Source organism: Sinocyclocheilus rhinocerous, unplaced genomic scaffold (assembly GCF_001515625.1).
Source record: "Sinocyclocheilus rhinocerous isolate Xijiao unplaced genomic scaffold, SAMN03320098_v1.1 scaffold161, whole genome shotgun sequence".
NCBI classification, from domain to species: Eukaryota; Metazoa; Chordata; class Actinopteri; order Cypriniformes; family Cyprinidae; genus Sinocyclocheilus; species Sinocyclocheilus rhinocerous.
The window spans coordinates 242,478-265,936 of record NW_015627226.1 but is presented as its reverse complement, the minus strand read 5'-3'; the positions used below and the strand labels follow the sequence as shown (position 1 = coordinate 265,936).

General features: G+C 36.0%; 1 protein-coding gene across 1 annotated transcript in view; it reads left to right on the top strand.

The window, feature by feature from the left end:
- Positions 1-23,459, top strand: part of LOC107722362 (low-density lipoprotein receptor-related protein 8-like) — a 122,702-nt gene that overhangs the window by 61,396 nt on the left and 37,847 nt on the right. The window contains exons 4-5 of the mRNA XM_016530693.1: positions 4,711-4,833; positions 18,468-18,860. Coding sequence (XP_016386179.1) covers positions 4,711-4,833; positions 18,468-18,860 — 516 coding nt within the window. The remainder of the gene's footprint in view (positions 1-4,710; positions 4,834-18,467; positions 18,861-23,459) is intronic.

The window sequence follows — 23,459 nt, the reverse complement described above, 5'->3', positions numbered from 1 at the left end:
GGGTACTGTCTTATGTTTTAAAATCACAAAGGGAGTTTGGTGCCATCAGGCTAACGTGACAGTCACGACTCATGCAGCTGTAAGGTTTTCTTTTTCTTTTGTTTTTACTCGCGATCTTTACAACACGCATTACATTACGTATTTCATGGCACACTCGTTTTATGCGTATTTGGCGCCACCTATTGTTGTGGGTGTATTATTGACATGTCAAAGTCTAGACCCTGAATAAGACGACCGTGTTTTTTCAGATGTATTTCCAAGAAAAAAACATCGTCTTATATTCGGGTCAATACGGTATGTCCATGATTATTTTTGGTGTTCACATAGCAAGTGTCCTAACATTGACAAAGTTTCATACCATTCTGATGAAGTAAAAAAAAAAACCCCCAAAAAATAAACAAAATTTTTTTTTGTCAAAAATGACAAAGGGCACCAGAGGGTTAAAGGTGTTTTATTGTTGATGTTCAGAAAACACTTATTCATGCCTTATTCTCAGGTCACTGATTGAGCTAATATATAGTTTATTATTCTCTTTGGTGTCGCTTGTGGCTTAGAAATGACACACTGCAGCTTTAAGTTAAAGGTGACTGCATTAATGTTCCGGCACATGATATTCCTGTGCTCTGTTTCCATATAGCAGCTCCCCTGACAACAGAATCAGCTTCAAGAAGTGGGGATCAATTTAATGTGTTTAGATATTAACAGCGATATTTGACTCTGCTGATTTCAGTGAAGTGGTGTTAAGAAACTCTTCATCAAATAGCCATCAGCAAAGCCAGATGTCTCCTCTGAGTTCACTGTGACCTTTTCATAACACCGCGCTCTCTTACCTCACACCTCACTGCATATACAGCACAAGTGCAACGTCTCATGGGAGCAGAGAAAGCTCTTCTGACCTTGTTATCATTTGTTCCTCACATGCTTTCTCGCTCACTCTCCTTCTCTCACCTTTTCTCACTTTTCCACAGTCATCTCAACCTCATCTTGACAGTATTTTACACTATTAATCTGCTTTAAGAGATGTTTCTCCCAAAAATGAATATTCTGTCATTTACTCGCCCTCGTGAGACTTTATTTCTTCTCTTTATTTCTTCTTGTGTTCCTCAACAATCTGAGGTTAACAGCAGAGCTAAGATTCAAGCTGTTCTAATGCTCTGAAAATGTTTAATTACGTTAAAAATTATTATATCAAAGGGATAATTGACCCAAAAATAAAAGACTCCATAATTTACTAATATATGCACAGTATATGAAGATCAGAACAACACTGAAAAAATGGTAACCTGAAAATGGTAACATCAGTCAAGCTTTATTCAAGCCAAAAATATTATTTAATACCACTGAATCAACCTAAGTAGATGTATTGTATGGGTAAATTGTATGGGTTACATCAAGCAGAAAAAGCTCTTTAAGGGAACAATAGCAGGTTGCCACTTTCTACAGTGAACACTGGACCCCATTGCCCATTGACTATTTTCAGTTTTTTAAATTTATTTTTAGTATAAGTTTCAGAATTGTTGTTATTTTCTTTTGTCATTTTAATTTTTAAAAAAAAAATTTTTGTGGGGGGTACCTCAACTTATAAAGCAACATTTCAATTTTTTTAAGTTTCAAATTTCAAAGTTTTTAAAGTTTTTTTCTCTAACATTTATATTTTATTTTATTAAGTTTTACATTTCAAAGTTTTTTTAAGTTTAAGTTTTTTATCTAACAATTATATTTTATTTAACATTTTTTTTAAATCATTTTAATCATACATTTAGATAACAATAACAATACTGATACTGAAAAGTATTGATTAAAAATAGTTCCATCTAATTACTTTTACCAAAAGTTGATATGCTGCATATTTTTATGCTTGTTTTTGTGTCATTAACTCAGCAACATTTTACCGTACAAAAATGGACCGTTTTCACGGTCTTTGATGACACATTTCGATGGTCATAATCATTATAAATCCTGCAAACAACAATATACTTTGTATTATATTACCTTTGCATCAAATTACAAAAAAATTAGTTAGCGCTGCTGTGAGAGTGTTTCTAACACAGTGGCAATGAGAGTGATGATAAATTTGACATTGTTCTATCTTCTGACTGCCATTATCAATCTCTCTATTTTTTCTTTCGCTATTTTGAGTTTTTCTTTTGCTATTTCAGCAAATGGTTTATCCAAAAGTTTACCCAACTATGACGAATTCCACTTGAGAAACCTGTAAATGTTAAAAGGGTATCAGTTGTGAACTAAGTCTCATGTTTTTGTGTGGCACACCTGCTGTGAAGAACGTTCTAAATCTGTCACTTATGAGGTTCCATGTCAGATAGATGCCATCAGCTGTCTACAGTACATAGGCTGTAGACAGCAAGACAGCTTAGTAGTTGTTGGAACAGAGCTCCAGATTAAATGGTTCCTGTTGATGTTTTCACTATTAGTCTATATGCTTAAAGCATTAGCAAAAAATGTTTCACTGATCTTTTGCTCTTTCTTTGTGCATTCATACAATGATTAGTCAATAATACATTCATTAATTCGCTTCCTCTTGCTGTGTAAGCATCTGCTATATGTCTGAGTTGGTGCCTATATACTGACACACACCCTGCAACCGCAGAAATTAACTGTATTTTTTCTACAAAAAGGACTGCGGTGACTCACTAACTAATGAACTGTTCAAATGAATGAACTAGCTGAAATAACTGATTCACTGATTCAAATGAACTGATTCACTTATGAAGTATACTTCCCAACACTAGCAAAGATGCATTGATTATTGCTTCAGATTACCTTTTAAACTGCCTATCTGGAGAGTATTTGCACTATTATGTTGCTTTAAAAGGATAATTCAATTGAAATAAAAAAAATGAAAAGTCTGTCATCATTCTGTGCTCATTTGTTGTTGTTTTTTAAATTTCTAAATCCATTGTTATTTTTGGTTTTCTTTTGCGTTCAGAAAGAAATTCATACAGGTGTTGAACGATATGAGGGTGACTAAATGATGACAATTTTTGTTTTTGGGTGAACTATTCCTTTCAAATACTCTTTGGAGCATTTCATGTGTCCTCCATGGATAAGGCAATCCCAGAATGCACTGTAATGTGAAAAAATCTGATTAATAATATATATACTTCATTAAATACTGAAAAGTATTGATTAAAAACATCAAATTACCAAATATGTGTGTTGTATATTTTTGTAGTTATTTTTTACGACATTAGCTTAACTACATGCTAACGTCCAACAATGGGAATCAATTGTGAACCAAGTCTCCTGTGTGTACATGTAATATACAATATGATATTCAGAGCAAGGTAGGTGACTTCGTTCAAAATTTTTTTTTGTTTTGCTGGTTGAAATTCTCTTCACATCCGATAGCAATCACAAAAAGCAAAAACATGCTGAAAATTCCATTCAAAAATTCTGTTTAGAGGTGTCCTGTGTGTTATCATATTTACGATCTCTCATTGCTCACTGTGACAGGCAGCACAGATCTGAGGAACACATTGAGATCAACAAAACGAGTCAATGCCGGACGGTTTACTTGCCGCATGTTTCAGGTTGACCTGTTCAAACATTTGTTTTTGTTCCACAGCAGTCAAACAGACGTGTCATTTCTCACCAGAGAAATTTGACTGCGGAGGGAAGATCGGCTGAATGGATTCGAAAACGGTAAAACTCAACTGTTTAACTCTAGGGGAGTTGGAAAATGAGCCTATTTTCAAAAATAGTGGCGTGTTCCTTTAAACACTGCATTACTGCAATGCAGATCCCAAAAAAAAGCATGGAGTGGCATGAAGTGTTATTAAGTGACACTGTTGGTTCTCATTATTTCATAGCCAGGCTGGCTTGAATTCAGTAAAATATTAAAGTCAGGAAAAATAAATGACAGCTGTTCTGCTTGATGAATGATACTGAAGGTTCGACAAGTGCTGCATTAATGTAGAAATCACATCTCCTTTGATATGTATCACTCATTTAAATGATGAAACAGATCCAGTGATGAATAATAAATTCACTCAGAGCACATTGAGAAAACTGACAGCCTAAACGGAGCTGCCCTTTCTTCCCGTTTCTAGAAAGTTTATACAACATGTCCTTGGCCAGGCTAATTGGTATAACTTGTTGGGCCGTTTTGAATTCTTTCATGATATAAGGCCAGTCGAATGGCCCCAGCAGACTCATTGACTGTGGCGGCTCTCCAGGCCTCTGCAGCCAGAGATGATTTATTTATGCCTGCATTTCTGATACCTCTCAAACTGTGATCTAATATCAACAGACAGCCTGCCAAATTGAGCAGATTGGCTGTGACTGTGGAGGAGAGAGGGGGACAGATCTGCTAAAATAGGGGCCACAGGCCCTCTGATCTACCACCGGACCCCGATTACTCTCACTTAAAGAGAGTTCACGCAAACATAACAATACTGTCATCATTTACTCACCTTCTGTTATTGTGCCACACAGGTTTGGACAAAATTATTTTTTGGGTACAGTATCCCATTAAATGTTTTTTTGTAGCTATCATTTAACAGTTTTTTTGTGATCAGATCCCAAGTTTTATATATATAGTTATCATATTTACGATCTCTCATTGCTCACTGTGACAGGCAGCACAGATCTGAGGAACACATTGAGATCAACAAAACGAGTCAATGCCGGACGGTTTACTTGCCGCATGTTTCAGGTTGACCTGTTCAAACATTTGTTTTTGTTCCACAGCAGTCAAACAGACGTGTCCACCAGAGAAATTTGACTGCGGAGGGAAGTGTGTGTCACTGTCCTGGCGGTGTGACGGAGAAAGAGACTGTGAAAACGGTGAAGATGAAGCGGACTGTGCAGCAGGTAAGTCTGCTCTCTTTCCCTCAGACTGTGTGTTTGATTCTCCGCAGGGAGTTTATTCAAGGCTAGTTTGAACTGACTTTCACCCTGATGCTGTGGACCTGCTTCAGTCGTGACTCTAAAAGGCACAAAGTGGAAAGAGAGACCTAGTCAACGGTTTATTTCCTAAGCACACTCTTGTCTTGTTATGTGTGTATTCTGTCTTTTATTGAAACTCTCTAGTACTGGCCAATTATGTTGATTGGACAATTTTAGTACTAAATAATTACAATTAAGTGTTGATTAGAGCATTTGTTTTAGGTCTGCTCCGGTGTGTAATTATTCAATTTACAATGAGTTTTGCAGAGTTTGAGCATTGTAACCAGTCACAAACATGTCTGTTGTGCGGTGTATTCGTCTGAAAGAAGAAAGTCATATACACATAGGATGGCTTGAGGATGAGTAAATCATGGGTAATTTTCATTTTTGGGTGAACTATCCCTTTAGTGAGTTTTAAGCAATCTGATCCACAAATGTGTGCTGTTTATTTATTTGGATCCCCGGGGTCCGACAAGTAAAACAAAAAAAAACTACATGAATCCACAACAATATAAGTCAAGTCAATAAAACATACAAAACCTAAAATTCATTCAAAACATCAAAATCAACAATTTACTGTATATTGTGCCATTAAATATTCCTTTAAAGATTTTTTTAAACCTCTTTTTGCTTATTAAAAAATATGTAATATCTGATGACATATCATTCCTTATTTTCATTCCTCTATACATTACAGTCCGTTGCTTTGCATTAGTTTTTGAAGCAGGAAGCAAAAAACATCATTTTGATGCATGCCTGGTGTTAAAATTATGACTAGCACTACTATACAAAAGTTGACAATGCAGGACATTAGGAAGTCTAGACACTGAAATATTTCTTATTAAACAAAGCAGAGAAATAATTGTCCTATCCTTCACTAGTGGCCAACCTAAAGTTTTATGCATTCTTATAATATTAACCCTTCTATTACAGTTTAGAGTGAGTCTGTTACGGGTATTGGTGTTGTAAGGAACACAAGACGACGGAGAATACCAAATAACAGTCCTTTAATAAATCCACAGAAGAAGCACTGGAGAAACTTGGGGAAAATGCAGCACAACCAACATCTAACATTAAACAATAACCGGCAAAGGACTGAACAGAACAGGGAGAACTTATACAGAATCTAAATGAGGGAACTAATGAGATGATTAATGAACACAGGTGAACAGAATAAACTAATCAGGGGTGCGTTTCCCGTACAATGACGTAACTCGCTGATTAACCACCATAGTATGATGCATTGTTGTTGAAACGAACTAGGTAGTTACGACTGTTTCCCGAACACGGTCGCATCTCCGTCGTTTGAACCACATTAGTTCAACAACATAGGGCCATTGTTAATGACGTCACACGCATGTGGTGGAGGAATAACTTGTGCTATTTATTAGACATCTCTAAGATGCTGCTGTATTGAACATGGCACCTGATGACTAATTTACTATTTTTTGTTCCCTGTCATTTTGCTGTATTTGATGTTTGATTCATTGCGGGTTCCCTCTTACGTCATACTCCGGGGTTTCCTTAGGTATTTGTGCACATGCGCACTCTTCAAAAACGGCGCTTTTAGAGGATGGGCTAACATACATAGATTAAAATGTATTTATATTTAGATTAGCCCTACTGTGTTGTAACATGGTGTGGTATATGGGCAACTCTGGTAATGCTGCCTGCTAACCGCTATGTTATACTCGCGGAATATATAGATTGCACTGCATGTTAGCTTGCTTATTGTGCCCAATAGCATATTTATTTAAGCCCATATCCCTTGCTAACAAGAAACTATGCTTCTAACCACAGGTCGAGAGCTGTTTGCGAATGTTCGTTTGAACTATGGTTTCGGGAAACACCGAAACTTTGAACTATGTTGGTAACGACGGAACTTGCGACCATAGTTGGCTAACGATGCTTTTGGGAAATGCACCCCAGGGCAACTAAGGAGAACTAGGTCAATGAAAAACGAAGACAGGTGAACAGGAACACAAACAAAAGTCCATAACCGTGACAGAGTCGTGCAGCTCTATTTTGGACTAACTGTAATTTTTTACAAATCTTTACTTGATGCACTCGACCACACCGCTGGACAGTAGTCTAAATCAGTGTTTCCCAACCGGGGTGCCGTCTGTCGAGAGCAGGGGTGCCGTCCGAATATCTATACTTTTCAAATTATCATATCGAAGTTAGAAATTCAAATATTGTGACAAAATTAATTTTGTAGGGTGCCACAAGTTTGTTAAAATTTCCAAAGGGTGCCGCGACTAAAAAAAGTTTGGGAAACATTGGTCTAAATAAGTAAGAACCATTGTTTGCGCAATTTGAGAAATGCAATATTGGGTAACACTTTAGTATAGGGAACACTTCTCACTATTAACTAGTTGCTTATTAGAATGCCTGTTATTAACATGTTGGCTGTTTATTAGTACTTATAAAGCGCATATTCTGCATGACCATATTCTACATCCCTAATCCTGCCCAATACCTAAACTTAACAACTACCTTACTAACTATTAATAAGCAGCAATTAGGAGTTTATTGAGGCAAAAGTTGTAGTTAATAGCTAGTTAATAGTGAGAATTGGACCTTAAAATAAAGTGTGACCCAATATTGTGGTAAAAATTTTGCACATCTCTTAATAACTGATAGACCTCTTCCCACAACTGTTACCATATTTTCTATCTGTTTTGACCTCTTCAACCTGCTATCTAGTAGAACTCCAAAAAGTCTGGTTTCCTCTACCTGTTCAATAGGCACACGCTTTACAGACAGATTTCAATTTAAATTTGATCCAAACACAATGCTTTTGGTTTTTGTTATATTTAGAGCCAACTTATTTTACGTACCCACTTTACAACTAATTGCAATTCCTCATCCAAATCAGTAGACAATTGTTCAATTGATGTTGCTGGTAAACACAATGTTGTATCATCTGTGTACATAACTGTCATTTGCACACTTTAAAACAAGAGGAAGTTCATTGGTAAAAATAGAAAATAACAATGGTCCTAAACAGCTTCCTTGAGGCACGCCACATTGCAACTCTTTCACTTCTGAATAACTTCCATTATAGAATACACATGGTCTCATATTAGTCAGATAACTTTTAAACCAATGAACAGTATGAGAAGTAAATTGATAACATTTCAGTTTTTCCAGCAATAATTTATAATTGAATACATCAAAAGCTGAGCTAAAATCTAACAATACTGCTCCTACTAAGTTATTGTTATCAATCTGTGCTAAGCAATCATCTGTCATTTGTGTTAATGCAGTTCCTGTTGAATGTCCTTCCCGATATGCATGCTGAAAATCAGAGAATAAATTATTCTCCAGAAGGATTGAATTTGCACACAGACTATAATTTCAAATACTTTACTAAGAACTGGTAGCAAACTTATTGGTCGACTTAAACTGAATGCTAAGTTGCTAAATGCTATTATTCTTAAGGAGTAGCAGAGCATGTCCTTAACATCCTCTGCTAAGGTTTCCTTGATAAATTGTCTAGACTCTTGGCTATTGATGTTAGTGGCAGGGCTCATGCTCATGTGTCATTATCATTGAATGTTTCAACACTTCTGGTGGGAGGTGCTTGAGCTCTGCTTATTAAACACGGTTGTTTTACCTCGGCCAATCAGACATCCTCACAGATCCCCGCTGTGAATCCCCCTGCCCTACTTTTAAGACGCTGTGAAAATTGACACTTTCTCTAGCTTCCCTTTCCCTTCTCTTTGAAATATTATCTCTTCACTGTCTGCCTTCACTGGCATCTCACTCTCCCTCAATTTGCCCAATCTCTCTATCTTTCAATGTTAAAATAAAGAATATTTTTGCATGTCCTAAAATATGATCATTCTGAGCTACTCGCACATAATAATAATAATAATAATAATAATAATACAATTAAAAATACTAAATAAAATATAATGTATATACTGTTCAAAATGTGTGTGAATATATATATATATATATATATCTATATCTATATCTATCTATCTATCTCATTATGATCTGGTCTTCTTAAAGGACAAAGATTTCCTTATTGCTAGTCTGCATTTGTTAATTGTAATTAACCTGCAGGTCACTTCTGCTGACACACTCTGAGGATTTAAGGCAAATTAGCTGAAAACGCATTAATGTGTCCTTTACAGAAAGGCAATTTAAATAAAGGTTTGCTTTTATAATTAACTTGAAAAGGTGCCACGGATTTTATTTAATATATATTTGTTTAATAACTAATTAAAACCCAAACTAATGTTCCAGATAATTTCTGTTGTATTGCCAGCCCATCTGAAACATTAAAATCTCATGCAATCTCACAAGATATAAATCACAATGTTAATTGCCCTATTAAAAGCAAATGAAATGCCCCCCAAAGCATTTTTCACTCTGGGCGGATGATAATTCATGCCTGTTAAAAGGCTTGGCGAAACACAAAGCCTAATTAATCATGATGCATCTTCTACAAGCAGTTATTTTGGACGGTTTGTATGGTTGTATGTTTTCCAAATGATTTTTATCAGTCAGCATTTTATTCAGCCATCCTCATCGACAGCACAAGTCTTGGCAGCACTGAGCCATTCTTTCCTTCTATAGAGGTAATCATGATACTATTTTCATCAAGCTATAAACCGAGAGTCCAGGCAATCTCTTACCGCTCAGACTCTTGATCAGTACATCTGTGCCAATGTCACAGTATCGAGCCAGGACAACCGGAGCCCTGCCTTGAAATGATATTTCACCTGGGCCCTGATGATAATTGATTTCCTGCCTTGCTCTGCCAGGTCTGTGCAGTGTAATACACCTCTAATTATCCACCGCTGAAGGCCTCATAACTTGAATTCACTGCAATGATGCTCAGACAGGATATGTCTCAGCTCAGTGAACGCGTATGTTACTCAATACTGCATTTGTTTAATTTCTTGTTGTTTTGACCTCTGGTGCCATAGAATTAGGCTAAAATATCCTTTACCAGCATCCAATATGTCTGGTAAAGTTTGATTCAACATTAATGTTCTTGGCACATGCTTTCACATAAAGGCTGAAAGGAAATTGCATATTTTAATAATCCGCAGTTGTTAATGTTTACCATTTTCTCAGACAAGCTTTTGCTCGTTTCTAATTTTTGAGTTTATATATCCACTATGGAGGATCTGTGCTTTTATACAATTTCACGGAAACTATCCAAAATAAGGTAAAACTTTGCCGTAAAACATTGAGCTTTTCTGGTTGTGAGAGGAAACCTGTAGTGGATTTAAATTTGGTACAATGTGAATGCCAAAATAAATAAAATTATGTATGCATGCATGCATGCATGCAAGTATAAATAAATGAATTTAATCATGTAGCAAAATACGTTAACCTTGCACAGTGCTGTGCAGTTTCATTTTTAGAATAAAGAGAAAAATTACTGTGGCCGCACCCTGCAAAACAAATCACAATTCTGAAAACAAAATAACAAGTCTAGAAACAAAATAGCAATTAATAAACACAATGTCAAATTCTAAACATACACCTCGGAATGTTGCGACTGACCAATCAGAATCAAGTATTCCACTGAGCTGTGTAATAAGCTGTGTTATTACCACACATTGTGTAGGAGGTGCAGTTCTCAGACATATTCATTGATCAAGTCATTGATCAAAAACACACTATGCTGGTACAGTGTTTCCTTCCTCAGATCCCTCCTAATCATCAGCGTTAGCAAGCAGTGGGTAACTTATTAAAGTCAATCTCTCTTTGGCATGTGGTTAATTGAGTCTTCCCTGTATTGAATTATGCATGATTCTCTTGAGCAGGTTTGATTATCAGCCCCTAGAAGCTCAAATTGCTCATCATGTAAAATCACATGCAACATCCTGCATAGCATTTCAAATCTGGTCACAGGCTATGTGCTACGCTAATTTACTGTTTACTGACAAACGTACTGTACCTAATCTATTAGCTGTTCAAAAACACAAAAGATATACTAGAATACTCGCGTACTTCTCACTGCATACTGCATAGTGTACACTAAATACTGCTTACCTAATGTTCAAAAGGTTTGGGTTTAGACATTTTCAAAGGAGAAGTCTCTGAATTTATTATGAAAAGTACAGTAATACAGTAATATTATGCAATGATATTTTAATCCAAAAGAGAAATACTGACATGGATGCTTACAGAGCATGAGGTCACCTTTTTAATTCCAACTGGAGAGATAGACATTTGTCTGTCTTTATTATTATTATTTTGTGCTGTATTATTGGTAATTAACAGTAAGTGTTATTTCGGTTTCTAAATGCAGCAATAAGAGTGTCCATGTGATTTTATACATTAATAATGTTGTGAAATGAATAAATGCATAATAATCGTCATAATCGTGAAACCGTGATTATTCCTCAGACAATAACCGTACCAACAAAATCAATAATCGTTGCATCCCTAGCTGTGATCTTTGTTAGGAACTATTTTCGATGGCAAAATTGAGCAAAAACAAGCAATATTATGTCTAAAATGTAAGTCACTTATTGCTTTAATGAACTTGTATAAAATGATTATTAAATTAGTTATGCTGATATCTGCAGAAAAACGGTATTCTTTGCGTGATATAAATTAAGTTAACTATATTAAATTATATAAATATAAAAAGCATACAGAAGCATTTTTTGCCGTCTACAATTTAGAATGCCTGGAATTTTGAGTATTAATAGATTAATAAATCAACGTGCGTGCACTCTGTGTGTGATCTGGCGATATAGCCTATTTGATAATGTCAGATCGCACATAATTAACACTTGCCACATTATCGCAGAAGATATACTGTATATCGCAGACCCCAGACTCGACTTGAGTGGAAAATGAAATCATCCGCGGTTGTGTGCGCACTTGTTTGCACATGAGCAAAGGTGTTTTTTAGGAGTCTAACTTGCAAATGCCAGACCACTGATTCGTCAAATCTGCTTTCCTGCAGTCCGTGTTCTTTTGACTATTTGTGTTCTATTTTGTAGCAAGTAACGAATATGCTTCGGGGAAATGTATCGGAGTAAAAGTATACATTTTAATTAAGAAATGTAGTGGAGTAAAAGTAAAAGTTGGCTGAAATATAAAAACTCAAGTAAAGTACAGATACTCCCAAAAAATACTTAAGTACTGTAACGAAGTATTATTACTTCATTACATTACACCACTGGATATGAAAACAGTTCAGGAAATGGAAATGGAAGGTCAAGTGCAATGCATTGTGCAATACAGTATTTTAATCAACATGGTTGTTGTATACTGAAATTTTTGGTAAATGTAGTAGCTCATCCAAGTATTACATTTAAGGTTTCATTGCACACAGTATACAGTATTACATAATGGAGCAAATATAGCAGTATGCTAGCATGCTACTCCAAACATCATGCTCTAATTTGATAGCATACAGTATGTGTCATGCCAGAGCTTGTATATAGTATAAACTTTATATAAACTGAATATTCTTTCTTTCATATAACCTGGTGCTGTAATTTATATAAAGGCAATGAACTATGAAAAATAAAACCTGAAAATGTATGCTCGCTATTTTGTTTTTGCATTATTGTTGCATTATTTATATATATATATATATATTTTTTTTTTGGTCCATCATACCTCTCTCCCCCAGACTGGCCGCAGCCCACAGCTTCACCTCTACTAATCAGAAGCTCTCATCATCACGGCAGTGTAGTTTCCAGGGAACTGGGTCAAACTGGCTTCGCTCCAACATTCACCACTACTGAGTCTCCTTAGAAGCACGGCTGACTGGGCTGCAGCTCAAAGCTATAGAAAAATCAATGCAGACCAATCTTTCACTCAGATTCCAAAGCTCTGCCAAGCTAATTCATCAAGTTTGCCTTTTCACCTTAAATACCTAGAATATTAACCATTTTTTAGTGCCTCATTTAAATGGATTGATTTTAATTATTTTTTCACTCCAAGGGTTGCTTCAAAATAATTTCAGCTCAGAAACTTAGAAATTGCTCCATAAGGTTTCGCATATAGTAGCAGTAGTAGTAATAATAATAAATTATAAAGTAATAAAATATCATAAATATAATGTAACTAAATGTTAAACTTTACAGAATGTAACATTATTGCAATTGCATTTTATTTTTGTCCGGAAAATGTATCATAATTTATTTTATTTATTTTAACAGATAGGAGGCAAAAAATGTAATAGGAATTATTTATTTTCCAGGTAGCATTTTACACATTTAACACTGTTCAATAGTTTAGTGTCAGTAAGATTTAATCGAGCAAAGAAGCATTAATTTGATAAAAAAAAAAAACTGACAGTTAAAATGTTACAACAGATTTCAAATAAATGCTGTTCCTTTGTTCTGTGTAAACTTCATATTCATCATAAAACCCTGAATAATAAATTTCCACAAAAAATATTAAGCAGCACAACTGTTTTCAACATTGATAATAATAAATGCTTCCTGAGCACCAAATCAACATATTGATTTGGTGAATTCTGAAAGATCATGTTCCAAAAGATCATGTGGCACTGAAGACTGGAGTAATGATGCTGAAAATTCAGCAATTCTTCACAGGAAAAACATGTTTTAACGTATACATTATATGCAATATATAATTTCAGGATGGCAGTAGTCTTCCACAAGCCACTGCAACATTGCGTTCAGATCTGTTGTCATTCTGAAATGGAAAACGCACTGTAGTGTACATCAAACAGTCAGTTCTCTATATGGACAAAATTACTGGCCTGCATGTTTCTTCTCATTGAATATAAAATCAGTTTTACATTGTTTAACTTTGACATTAATGATTGATTGCAAATGAACTGTAACATCAGTTTATGTAAGCAAGGGTTAAATGGTAAAATTCTGATCTGAAACAAGGTCAGGTCATGAGGAATATATATCACTGTTTTTGTACTGTATGTTGAAGTGCTGTAGGGATTTCGCTTCCTGACTGGAATAAATGAATCATCTAAATGGAGGGAGTTTTGGCACAATGATGATAATTGCCTGTTCCCACGCATTAATCTGCACTTAATCTAGGCTAATCTCAAGCCAGTGGCCTTTATACTGGAGCTGAGCACATCATTCACAAGCCTCTTGTACATGCGTCAAATAGAGGACTATACTGTCAAAAATCCAAATAAAATTTCATAAAAATTTCAATTTAGTTAAATTAGTAACATTTGAAATGGTGCAAACATCCACATCCCTGTGATCAGATGCTTTATTAACTGTCATTTACACTGCTGTCAGTTTGGTTGTGTTATTGAAAGGATAACACAACAAGATTCCCATCTTAATGCATTCAAAAACTGCCAAAACCTGTTGCATTCCTCGGTCAATTTTGATTCAGTGGAAAGTAAGCTTATAAAAAAGTCATAACAACATTTTCAGTCATAACATTTTCAAATAAAACCATATTGTTTCTGATGAATGACTTCTCATTAAAGGTAGGGTTGGTGGTTTGGTTCACAACCAGTTTTTTGTTATGCTAGTTGAAAGTCTCTTCACATCCCGCTTAGGGTTGGGTATCGTTTGGGTTTTTTATGATACCAAATCGATACTTTTAAAACGGTACTTAAACGGTGCCTGAACCGATACTTTACGAAAAAAGAGCAACACAATTATGGTGGATGACATTAATGAACGGCTTTTTTTATTGAAAAAAAAAAAAACCCATGTATTATCATATGTCTACTTCAAATTTCCTTTGAGAGAAATATGTGTTTCCTATTTTTTACCCAAAATAGGATGTATTGGCCATTATTGAGTGCTATAAACACATGTAATGTTTCATTCATACTGGTGGCCTGGCTTTGGAGAGTGTAGCAGATTAGCTCAAAAGTGAAATGTATATAAATAATTACAATTCAATATAATTAATTGCAATTATTTACCATCAACTAATCTTTTCGTCCAGCGAACATTCAGTGTAATTTCCTCTCAACTCCAAGAAATTATATTTTCATGGCCACAGAAAATAACTTTCTTAAAGTACTGGGGTTGGGGTTGGGCGAGGCAAAAGTATCAATTATTATATTATTATAAGGTTGCAACGTTACTTTGCAATATTTTAAATACTTTTGGGTATTTTGCATTGTCTGTTATGTCACCCGGATGGGAGTTTTAACTCCTATTCACTGTGAATAAAAAATAATTTAGCTGATGCAGAGAGACATATAGACCGGGGGAATCCCCCCATCTCCCCACCCTCTGATTACATATCATAACGTAACTACGTGTAAACCTTATTTGGCGGTTTTTACTTGGAAAACCAGATATATTTTTCTTGCATTCAAATAACAATGGATAAACCTGAAACGACAGAAGAAGGATTGGAGATGACTTTCATTTACAAATAAGGTAGGAAATGTGCATACCTTTAAATCGACACCTGCCACGGTGTTTTTTATTTGTATTCTGTGATCCCTTTTGAGTGTCCTAAAAACCGATGGGGGGGGGGTCTTATCACTCAGCATACCCGGTTAAAAAAGTCACCGCTCGCCACTGTAATGCACACAATGGCATATGCATGTTCATACATAGAAAGGTTTGCCAATGAATTAAAGAAATGAATCCTTTTCTATAGGCAGTATGTGTCTGTTTCAGAGGAAATTAAGTAAAAGGGAGACTCTGTCTACAAGACCAGAGGTCTGTTCTGTCCTTTTGGGGTTATTTGCATTTCGAGGGAAGGGTCCATAGACCCTCATAGTTGGCTTGTTGATTGGGTGAGGGGTGTTAGGGGATTATTTGTTAAATATAACAAATAATTGTGTCTGATTTGTCCAGGTGTTTTCAAGAGTGATTTGCAGGGAGGGTGGGATCTTATGCTTTCAAAGCTAGCTTACTATTGCTAGCCTCTCTGAAATCACCTACCCTACCTTTAATGAGTGAATGCACAAAAATGTAAAAACCTTGGATGTTACCATGTTATTACTTTGTTATTACTACATTTTCCCACTTTTTAAAATTATTTTATTAAAATAAATATTGAATTTTTGGTATAAAAATTGTAAAATAATTTTCTTGCGTTACAGAGGTTTTGCTGTTGTTCATGAAAAACTTGTTTTAAAATGTCTCATGGACTACAGCAAAACCATTGTGATGCAAGAAAAATAAAAAATAACAAATCAGAGACGCGAGCTGTCGTACTTGCTGTCCGGAATGGAACCGCACACGTGATGTGGTCGACGGGCCTGAAGGCCGGGCCGTTATTTCCCCCACAAGCGCCGTGGGCCAGGGAAGATGAGCCGCTGTGATGAAGCCACCGCCCCTCGCGCCCCGGACCAGAGAGGGGAGCATGTGCAGCCGCCGGACTCCGCCCCCTACCTGGACCCCTCCTTCACAATACCCCGGCACAACGAGGACACCAGATACCCTGTTTATTTTGGACACTATTTCCCCTTTGAACACTTTATTCCCGTTTTGGACATTTTGTTTTATCTTCTGTTAAATAAAAGACTCCGAGGCCTGACGCCACACCCACTGTGTCTGTCGTTTGCTCCTCTCGCCACAATACATTTTCAATACTTATTAAAACTTTTATTTGATTATATTGTTATATGAAATTTATAAGAATATATTACGTGAGAATTACCTATACTTTTTCTAACAAATGTGGACAACGTCAGAATGTTCAATCTTCTGTTTACCCCTGAACGAAGAACAACTTCACATGAAGTATATTGAGGCCTTTTTTGTGACGCTTGCCTTAGTAAACACCTCTAACTATTACAAAACATTCTGTCCATTAAACAGATATATGCTGAAATGGAATGAAATTGTTGGTGTATACAACCAAATTATCTGACTACAGAGAAAATACACACAACCGTTCCATAGCACATTCACCTTAATCTTGTTTCTTGTCTTTCTTAATTTCATGTCTCATTTCCTATTATGCTCCTCCTGTATTCCACTTATCTCTACTATAAAAACTTTTTCTCAGAGATCCAATTAAAATCTTGCCTTTGATCAGCAGGTCCTTCAGTCTATCTTTATGTGATCTCTCTATTACATTAGCAGCTCTGCTGATCTTATTTTGAATTCTCTCTGTGTTTGTCTTGAATCTCTCAGTTGGGATTTAAATGGATATTTGACCCCAAAATGAACAATTATTCACCCCATATGTAATTCCAAATTTGTATGACTTTCTTTCTTCTGTGAAACATTTAAAAATTTAAAATGTCTCAGTGTTTTTTTTTTACTGAATCAAACAGGTTTGGACTGATATGAGGGTGGGTAATTTATGACTTTTTTTTATTTTTGGGGTTAACTATCTCTTTAAATTTAACAGCCACAATATGTGAGTCTACTATGAATAAATCCTGTCAATGAATTGTGACACTTTTTGCTTTGAGCAGTGTCAGAGGCTGGCATACTGTAGATGAGATGTGCTTTGCTTCTGCAGACATCAGTGATGTGCTCAATTTTCAGGGTTTCACGGGATCGCTCTGTTTCTGTTGCCTCTCTCACACCTAACTTTTTCTGAGCCCCTGTGCTTTACTTCGCCGCCCCCTCTAAACCTGTTAGAAGCCAAAACAACTTTACAACTTCAAATAACTGTTTTCTGTTTTTTATATATTTTAAAATGTAATTTATTCCTGATGGTAAAGCTGAATTTTCAGCATCATTACTCCAGTCTTCAGTGTCACATGATCCTTCAGAAATCATTCTAATATGCTGATTTGCTGCTCAAGAAAATTATTTATGCTTTCTTATTATTTTATCAATGATGAAAACAGTTGCTCTGCTTAATATTTGTTTGTGGAAACTGCAACTTTTTTCCAGAAAGTTCGGAAGAACAGCATTTTTTAAAATAGAAATCTGTAACCTTTGTAACATTATAAATGCCTTTACTGTCACTTTTGATGAATTTAATGCAGAGATGCCCAAACAGGGCCCATGGTTGGCCCTTGATGACCTTTGATTTGGCCCACCATGCCATATCACAAAACAAAGACAACAAAAGAAAAGCATATCTTAATTTTTTATATATATATATATATATATATATTACATTTTTGTTTCATTTTTGGATTAAAATGTACATTAAGTGAATTAAAAATAATTAAAATTTTTCAAATGAACACATTTTAATATAATATAATGCAACACTTTTGGCCCACGGCACTTAATCAAGTTTGTTTTTGGCCCTTCATATTAAAAAGTTTGGACACCTCTGATTTAATGCATCCTTGCTGAATATTATTATTAATTAGTTTTAAAAGACTCCAAACTATTGAATAGCAGTGTATATTTAATTTTGAATAGTAAATTCTGGTGGTACTTAATTAATTCATAAATAACTGTTTTTTTATTGCTTTTGTAATAATTCCAATAGCATACAATATATTAATAATAATCTATAACATTTCACTTTCATAACATTTCAAATGATATGAACTGGATGTTGAATGCAAAAATCACTTTTCTGTTACAATCTCAATAAAATATAACTTTTTTTGCACACTTTGAAAGAGCTACCACTATGCAGGAAGTGTGGCTGATTGTTACACATCATTCAGACAATGTCATTTCTAATTGGGCATTTCTTGATCAAGTGTTTTTTATCCCCAGATGCCAGGTCCTGCTCAGCGGGGGAGTTCCAGTGTCGTAACCATAAATGTTTAGCACCGGTCTATGTGTGTGATGGCGATGATGACTGTGGAGACAGCAGCGATGAGGAAAAGTGCTCTCCGCCCACCTGTGGGCCGCACGAGTTTCGCTGTAACAGCTCCGAGTGTGTGCCACAGCCCTGGACCTGCGACGGTGACCCTGACTGCGCTGACGGCTCTGATGAGTGGGCGGGGCGATGTGGGGGCGGGTCTGGACGCCCAGCTCCGCCCCCTACCCGGAGACTGCAGTGCGGTGCTGGAGAATTTCGTTGCAGCAGTGGGGAGTGTGTGAAACTTTCCTGGAGGTGCGACAGGGACCCTGACTGCAAGGACAAGTCAGATGAGGCAGACTGCCGTGAGTGTGCACTATCACTTCCTACAGAAAGTCCTTGGATCTCACTGTACAACCTTGACCCTAATTTGACACTAACTACTTTATATTAAAAATGGTAACACTTTATTTTAAGGAACAGTTCTCACTATTAACTAGTTACTTATTAGCATGCATATTACTAGCATATTGGCTGGTTATTAGTACTTATAAAGCACATATTAATGTCTTATTCTGCATGACCATATTTTAGATCCCTTAATCCACTCCATATTTAACTTAACAACTACCTTACTAGCTATTAATAAGCAGCAAATTAGGAGTTTGTTCAGGGAAAACTCCTATGCATGCTAATAAGAAATTAATTGGTTACCAAAAAAGCATTACCAAAATATTTAAATTTATTTTATTTTTTTCAGGAAGAAAGCTAGGTTTTTAATTTGCTAATAAATAAATTATAAACTATAAATTATACAGCTGTAAAGTCATAAACATACTTTTGCTAGAAAATGATGGCAGGTTGGTCTATAATTTTTAACCTATTCTAACTGATGATTCAAAGATCATTGCACATTTTTCTTGTAATTTCCACAACTCCTCATCAATGTTAGCTAGTTAGATAATGTTACATTGACATATCTGGTGCATTTTATTTAGCCTGATTTACTTTTATTTTTTGTTACGTTTTTATGTATTTTGCAGATGCTTTTATTTAAAGCGGCATGCATTGAATTTCAGGTACACATTTTATCAGTTCAAGCTTTCCCTGGGAATCCAACACATGACCTTGACGTTGCTAGCGCCATGCTCTATGTTCACAAGATATGAAAAAAAAACAAGAAAAATGAAATGAAATGAAATTTTCAGAGGCCCAAAAGGGCAAGTGACAACAGGCCTGAAACTCCATTGTCCAACACAATTTTCAAAGACGTCTCCTCCATAAATGTATTTTCTTCAGTAAGAACAATATTACATGTTATTTGGGGTGGTACACACATTTACATTTTGATGTTATGTATGTGTGTGTGTGTGTGTGTGTGTGTGTTTTAATTTTAATTAAGAGATTTATTTTAATATATTAATAATTTATTAATTTTTATTAATATAATTAATAATATTACTAGTAATAATAGTGGTTGACAACTGCTGTCTTTCACTGGCCCCAGGCCCCAGGGTCAACTGTAGTTAATGCTCATTGTTTTTGTGCCATAAAAGTTTTGCACCCACCCGTTTCATTAGGATACGTGTGCAGGACTCGACAACGAGGACTGGCCAGTTGTCTGAGTCAATGTAAAAGACATTTGACGGAACTTTGGCCCAACTGGGCATCACAAAAGTTCATCATTTGCATTTGTTTTTACGTCTTGCCAATTTAAACATTCAGTCGATTTTAAGCCATTTAAGCTCAGATAGTGACAGTTGCCCAATATACCTGCTGCTGTCTGTCATTAATGTTGACAACAAAAGACAGAGAAAGATTACTCACTGCTCTTGACTGAATACTTTTTTGTAGTTTTCATAAAGATGAATCTGTATTTATTTTATACAGACTCTGCAGAATTATTTTACATTCCATTACTTCATTAATTTCCTGTGGTATATCTTACCTTACTTACCTATCTGAAAAACTTAAAGGGCACATCGGATGCCCATTTTTCACAAGCTGTTATGATTCTTTAGGGTCTTCCTGAAATGTCTGTAACATACTTTGGTTAAAATTCCTCAGTTTTCGTGTAAAACAACACCCTTTTTGTCAAAAACAGCTTTGTTTACAGTGACCTGTTTCGGTGCATGTCCCTTTAAATGATAATGAGCTACTGCTCACCCCACCCCTCTTCCTTGGGGCATGTCACACAAGATGCATGAATTGCTGCCTTGGACTCCGTATATATGCCTCGGAGGTGGTCTTATTCAAATAGCTAGCTACCTGTGTAGAAACCAGCTGCGTATTGAAACAGCACGATGGATGACACAGTTTCAGACTCAAATGCATATCGAACTGGCTGTGTGTTTTCTTTTCAACTTTTCTGAGCTGGCAGACTCGCCAGAAACCTAACTAAATACAAAAAAGCTAAAAAAAAAAAAAGTGAAAATTTCATCCAGTGTCCCCTTTAAAGCACTTGTTGTATTTCACTGGTATCTAAAATGGTGGTGTCGTAACAATCTTCTTTATTAGAATACAAGGTGACATGGGTCAAAAACAATAAAAACAAAATTGGAAAAAATTGAATCACTGGCACGGCCAACTGCCTGTGTGTAGGACGTTCTATTTATGAGAAATTCTCTTTCATAACAGTAGCATTTTAAGAGGATATGCAAGAATGTGGATTGATTTTGTAACATGCTTGTGTGTGTGCATCAGCCCTCACTCCGTTTGTCTCTTTGTACATTGCATGGTTCATCTTTCTTTCTCTCTGACTCAGTTTTCACTTACTGAACTTGTTGGCTACTGCATTGATGCACACAAAGCAAACAGTCCCAGGGATTGTGCATGAAGGTGCTCGGCATCACCACATTTGTGGAAATATCTTTGCAGGACTCTCAGCAGGAGTTCTCATTGTGAGGGCCACACGACCTCAACAATGTTTCTGAAGGGCACGTTGCTCTTACATGCTCCGATGGGAATTAAATTCTCTTAGATACTGTGAGGTTTTGCCAGAGATGGAAGGCGACGGTTCACGGCAGATAATTCTTTTCTGACTGCCTGCCATTTATTATCTATTCCACCCACACAAAGACAATTCGTATTATTGAAGCCATTATTGCCACGTGACTCAAGGCATTTGGTGTGGAGACACACTTTAATTTAGTTTGACAGTGATGGCAGCACATACACCATTGTTGTGTAACGTCATAGAACAATGATAGCATTTCCATGCACTTTTGCAGTATGTTAGCCAAGTGTTTGTGTATTCATGTAGAGTACAGTGTTTCTGATCTTCCAGTGCACTTATTATATAGAAAGCCCTCCCGGAGCATCCTGGGGTTAAATGGGCTGTTCGAGGGCACAGTGCTGATGCTCATGAATGTAGAGACTACTCTGCACAACCCACACATAACACCATTTATCTTTGTGCCGCATCTTAATGGGTAAAAAATTTAATTATTTATATTGAAGGGATAGAAAATTCTGTCATTTCTCACGTCATTCCAAACCCATAAGACTTTCTTTCATCTTCGAAACACAAATAAGGATATTTTCTGACAGATTTTTGTCCCTCCAGTGAAAGTCCACGCACTCAAACCCTTAATGCTTCAGAAAGTTCATACAGACATAGTAAATGTAAAACATATGAATCAAGCAGTACCATATTTGATGTGCTCTATGTATATACATTTATCAATGTTTATATATAACACTTTCTATTCTATTTTAATTCTACTTTATCTATATTTATCTTTTTTTATTTTTTATTCTTTATAAAAAACAAACAAACAAAAAAAAACACTAGCTTTCTATTTTTTCTATTCTATCTACTTGTTTTTCTTTGTTTGTGTGTGTGTGTATATGTGTGTGTGTATAACATATATATATACACACCTTGCTACGTGTACTGCGTTAGGCTAACCGAGACTTGTCATTTGCACTTATATATTGTTGCTCTTTTGTTAGTTTTGACTGCTTTTATTGTCCTCATTTGTAAGTCGCTTTGGATAAAAGCATCTGCTAAATGACTAAATGTAAATGTAAATGTAGATATGTAAATAAAAGCCTAAATTAAATCTGTTCATCATATAAAATGATCATGTCTTTTCAGAAGACTTGGATTAAACTGCTCAATTCATATGGATTACTTTTACAATGTGTTTATGGACTTTTTTTTAATTTTTTTTATTTTGATGGCATGGACTGTCAATAAAGGGACAGACATTTTTTAAAGATAAATGTACATTTTTGAAGCTACATAAAGGTGAGTAAATAATAATTATTTTTTTTCCAGTTTTGGGTGAAATAACCCTTCATTTAAGAATGAAATACCTTTTTTAAAAATCTTCACAATAGTGAATCATTTGGAGCCAGAGTCTGCGCAGTAGTGATTCATTTGGAGCCCGAGTCTGCGCAGTAGGGATTCATTTGGAGCCCAAGTCTGAGCAGTAGTGATTCATTTGGAGCCCGAGTCTGTGCTGAAATTAATCATTTGGAGCCCGAGTCTGTGCAGTAGTGATTCATTTGGAGTCAGAGTCTGCACAGTAATGATTCATTTGGAGCCCGAGTCTGCACAGTAGTGATTCATTTGGAATCCGAGTCTGCGCAGTAGTGATTCATTTGGAGCCCGAGTCTGTGCAGAAATTAATCATTTGGAGCCCGAGTCTGTGCAGTAGTGATTTATTTGGAACCCGAGTCTGCGCAGTAGTGATTCATTTGGAGCCCGAGTCTGTGCAGAAATTAATCATTTGGAGCCCGAGTCTGTGCAGTAGTGATTTATTTGGAACCCGAGTCTGCGCAGTAGTGATTCATTTGGAACCCGAGTCTGCGCAGTAGTGATTCATTTGGAGCCCGAGTCTGTGCAGTAGTGATTCATTTGGAGTCAGAGTCTGTGCAGTAGTGATTCATTTGGATCCACAGTCTGCGCAGTAGTGATTCATTTGGAGCCAGAGTCTGTGCAGTAGTGATTCATTTGG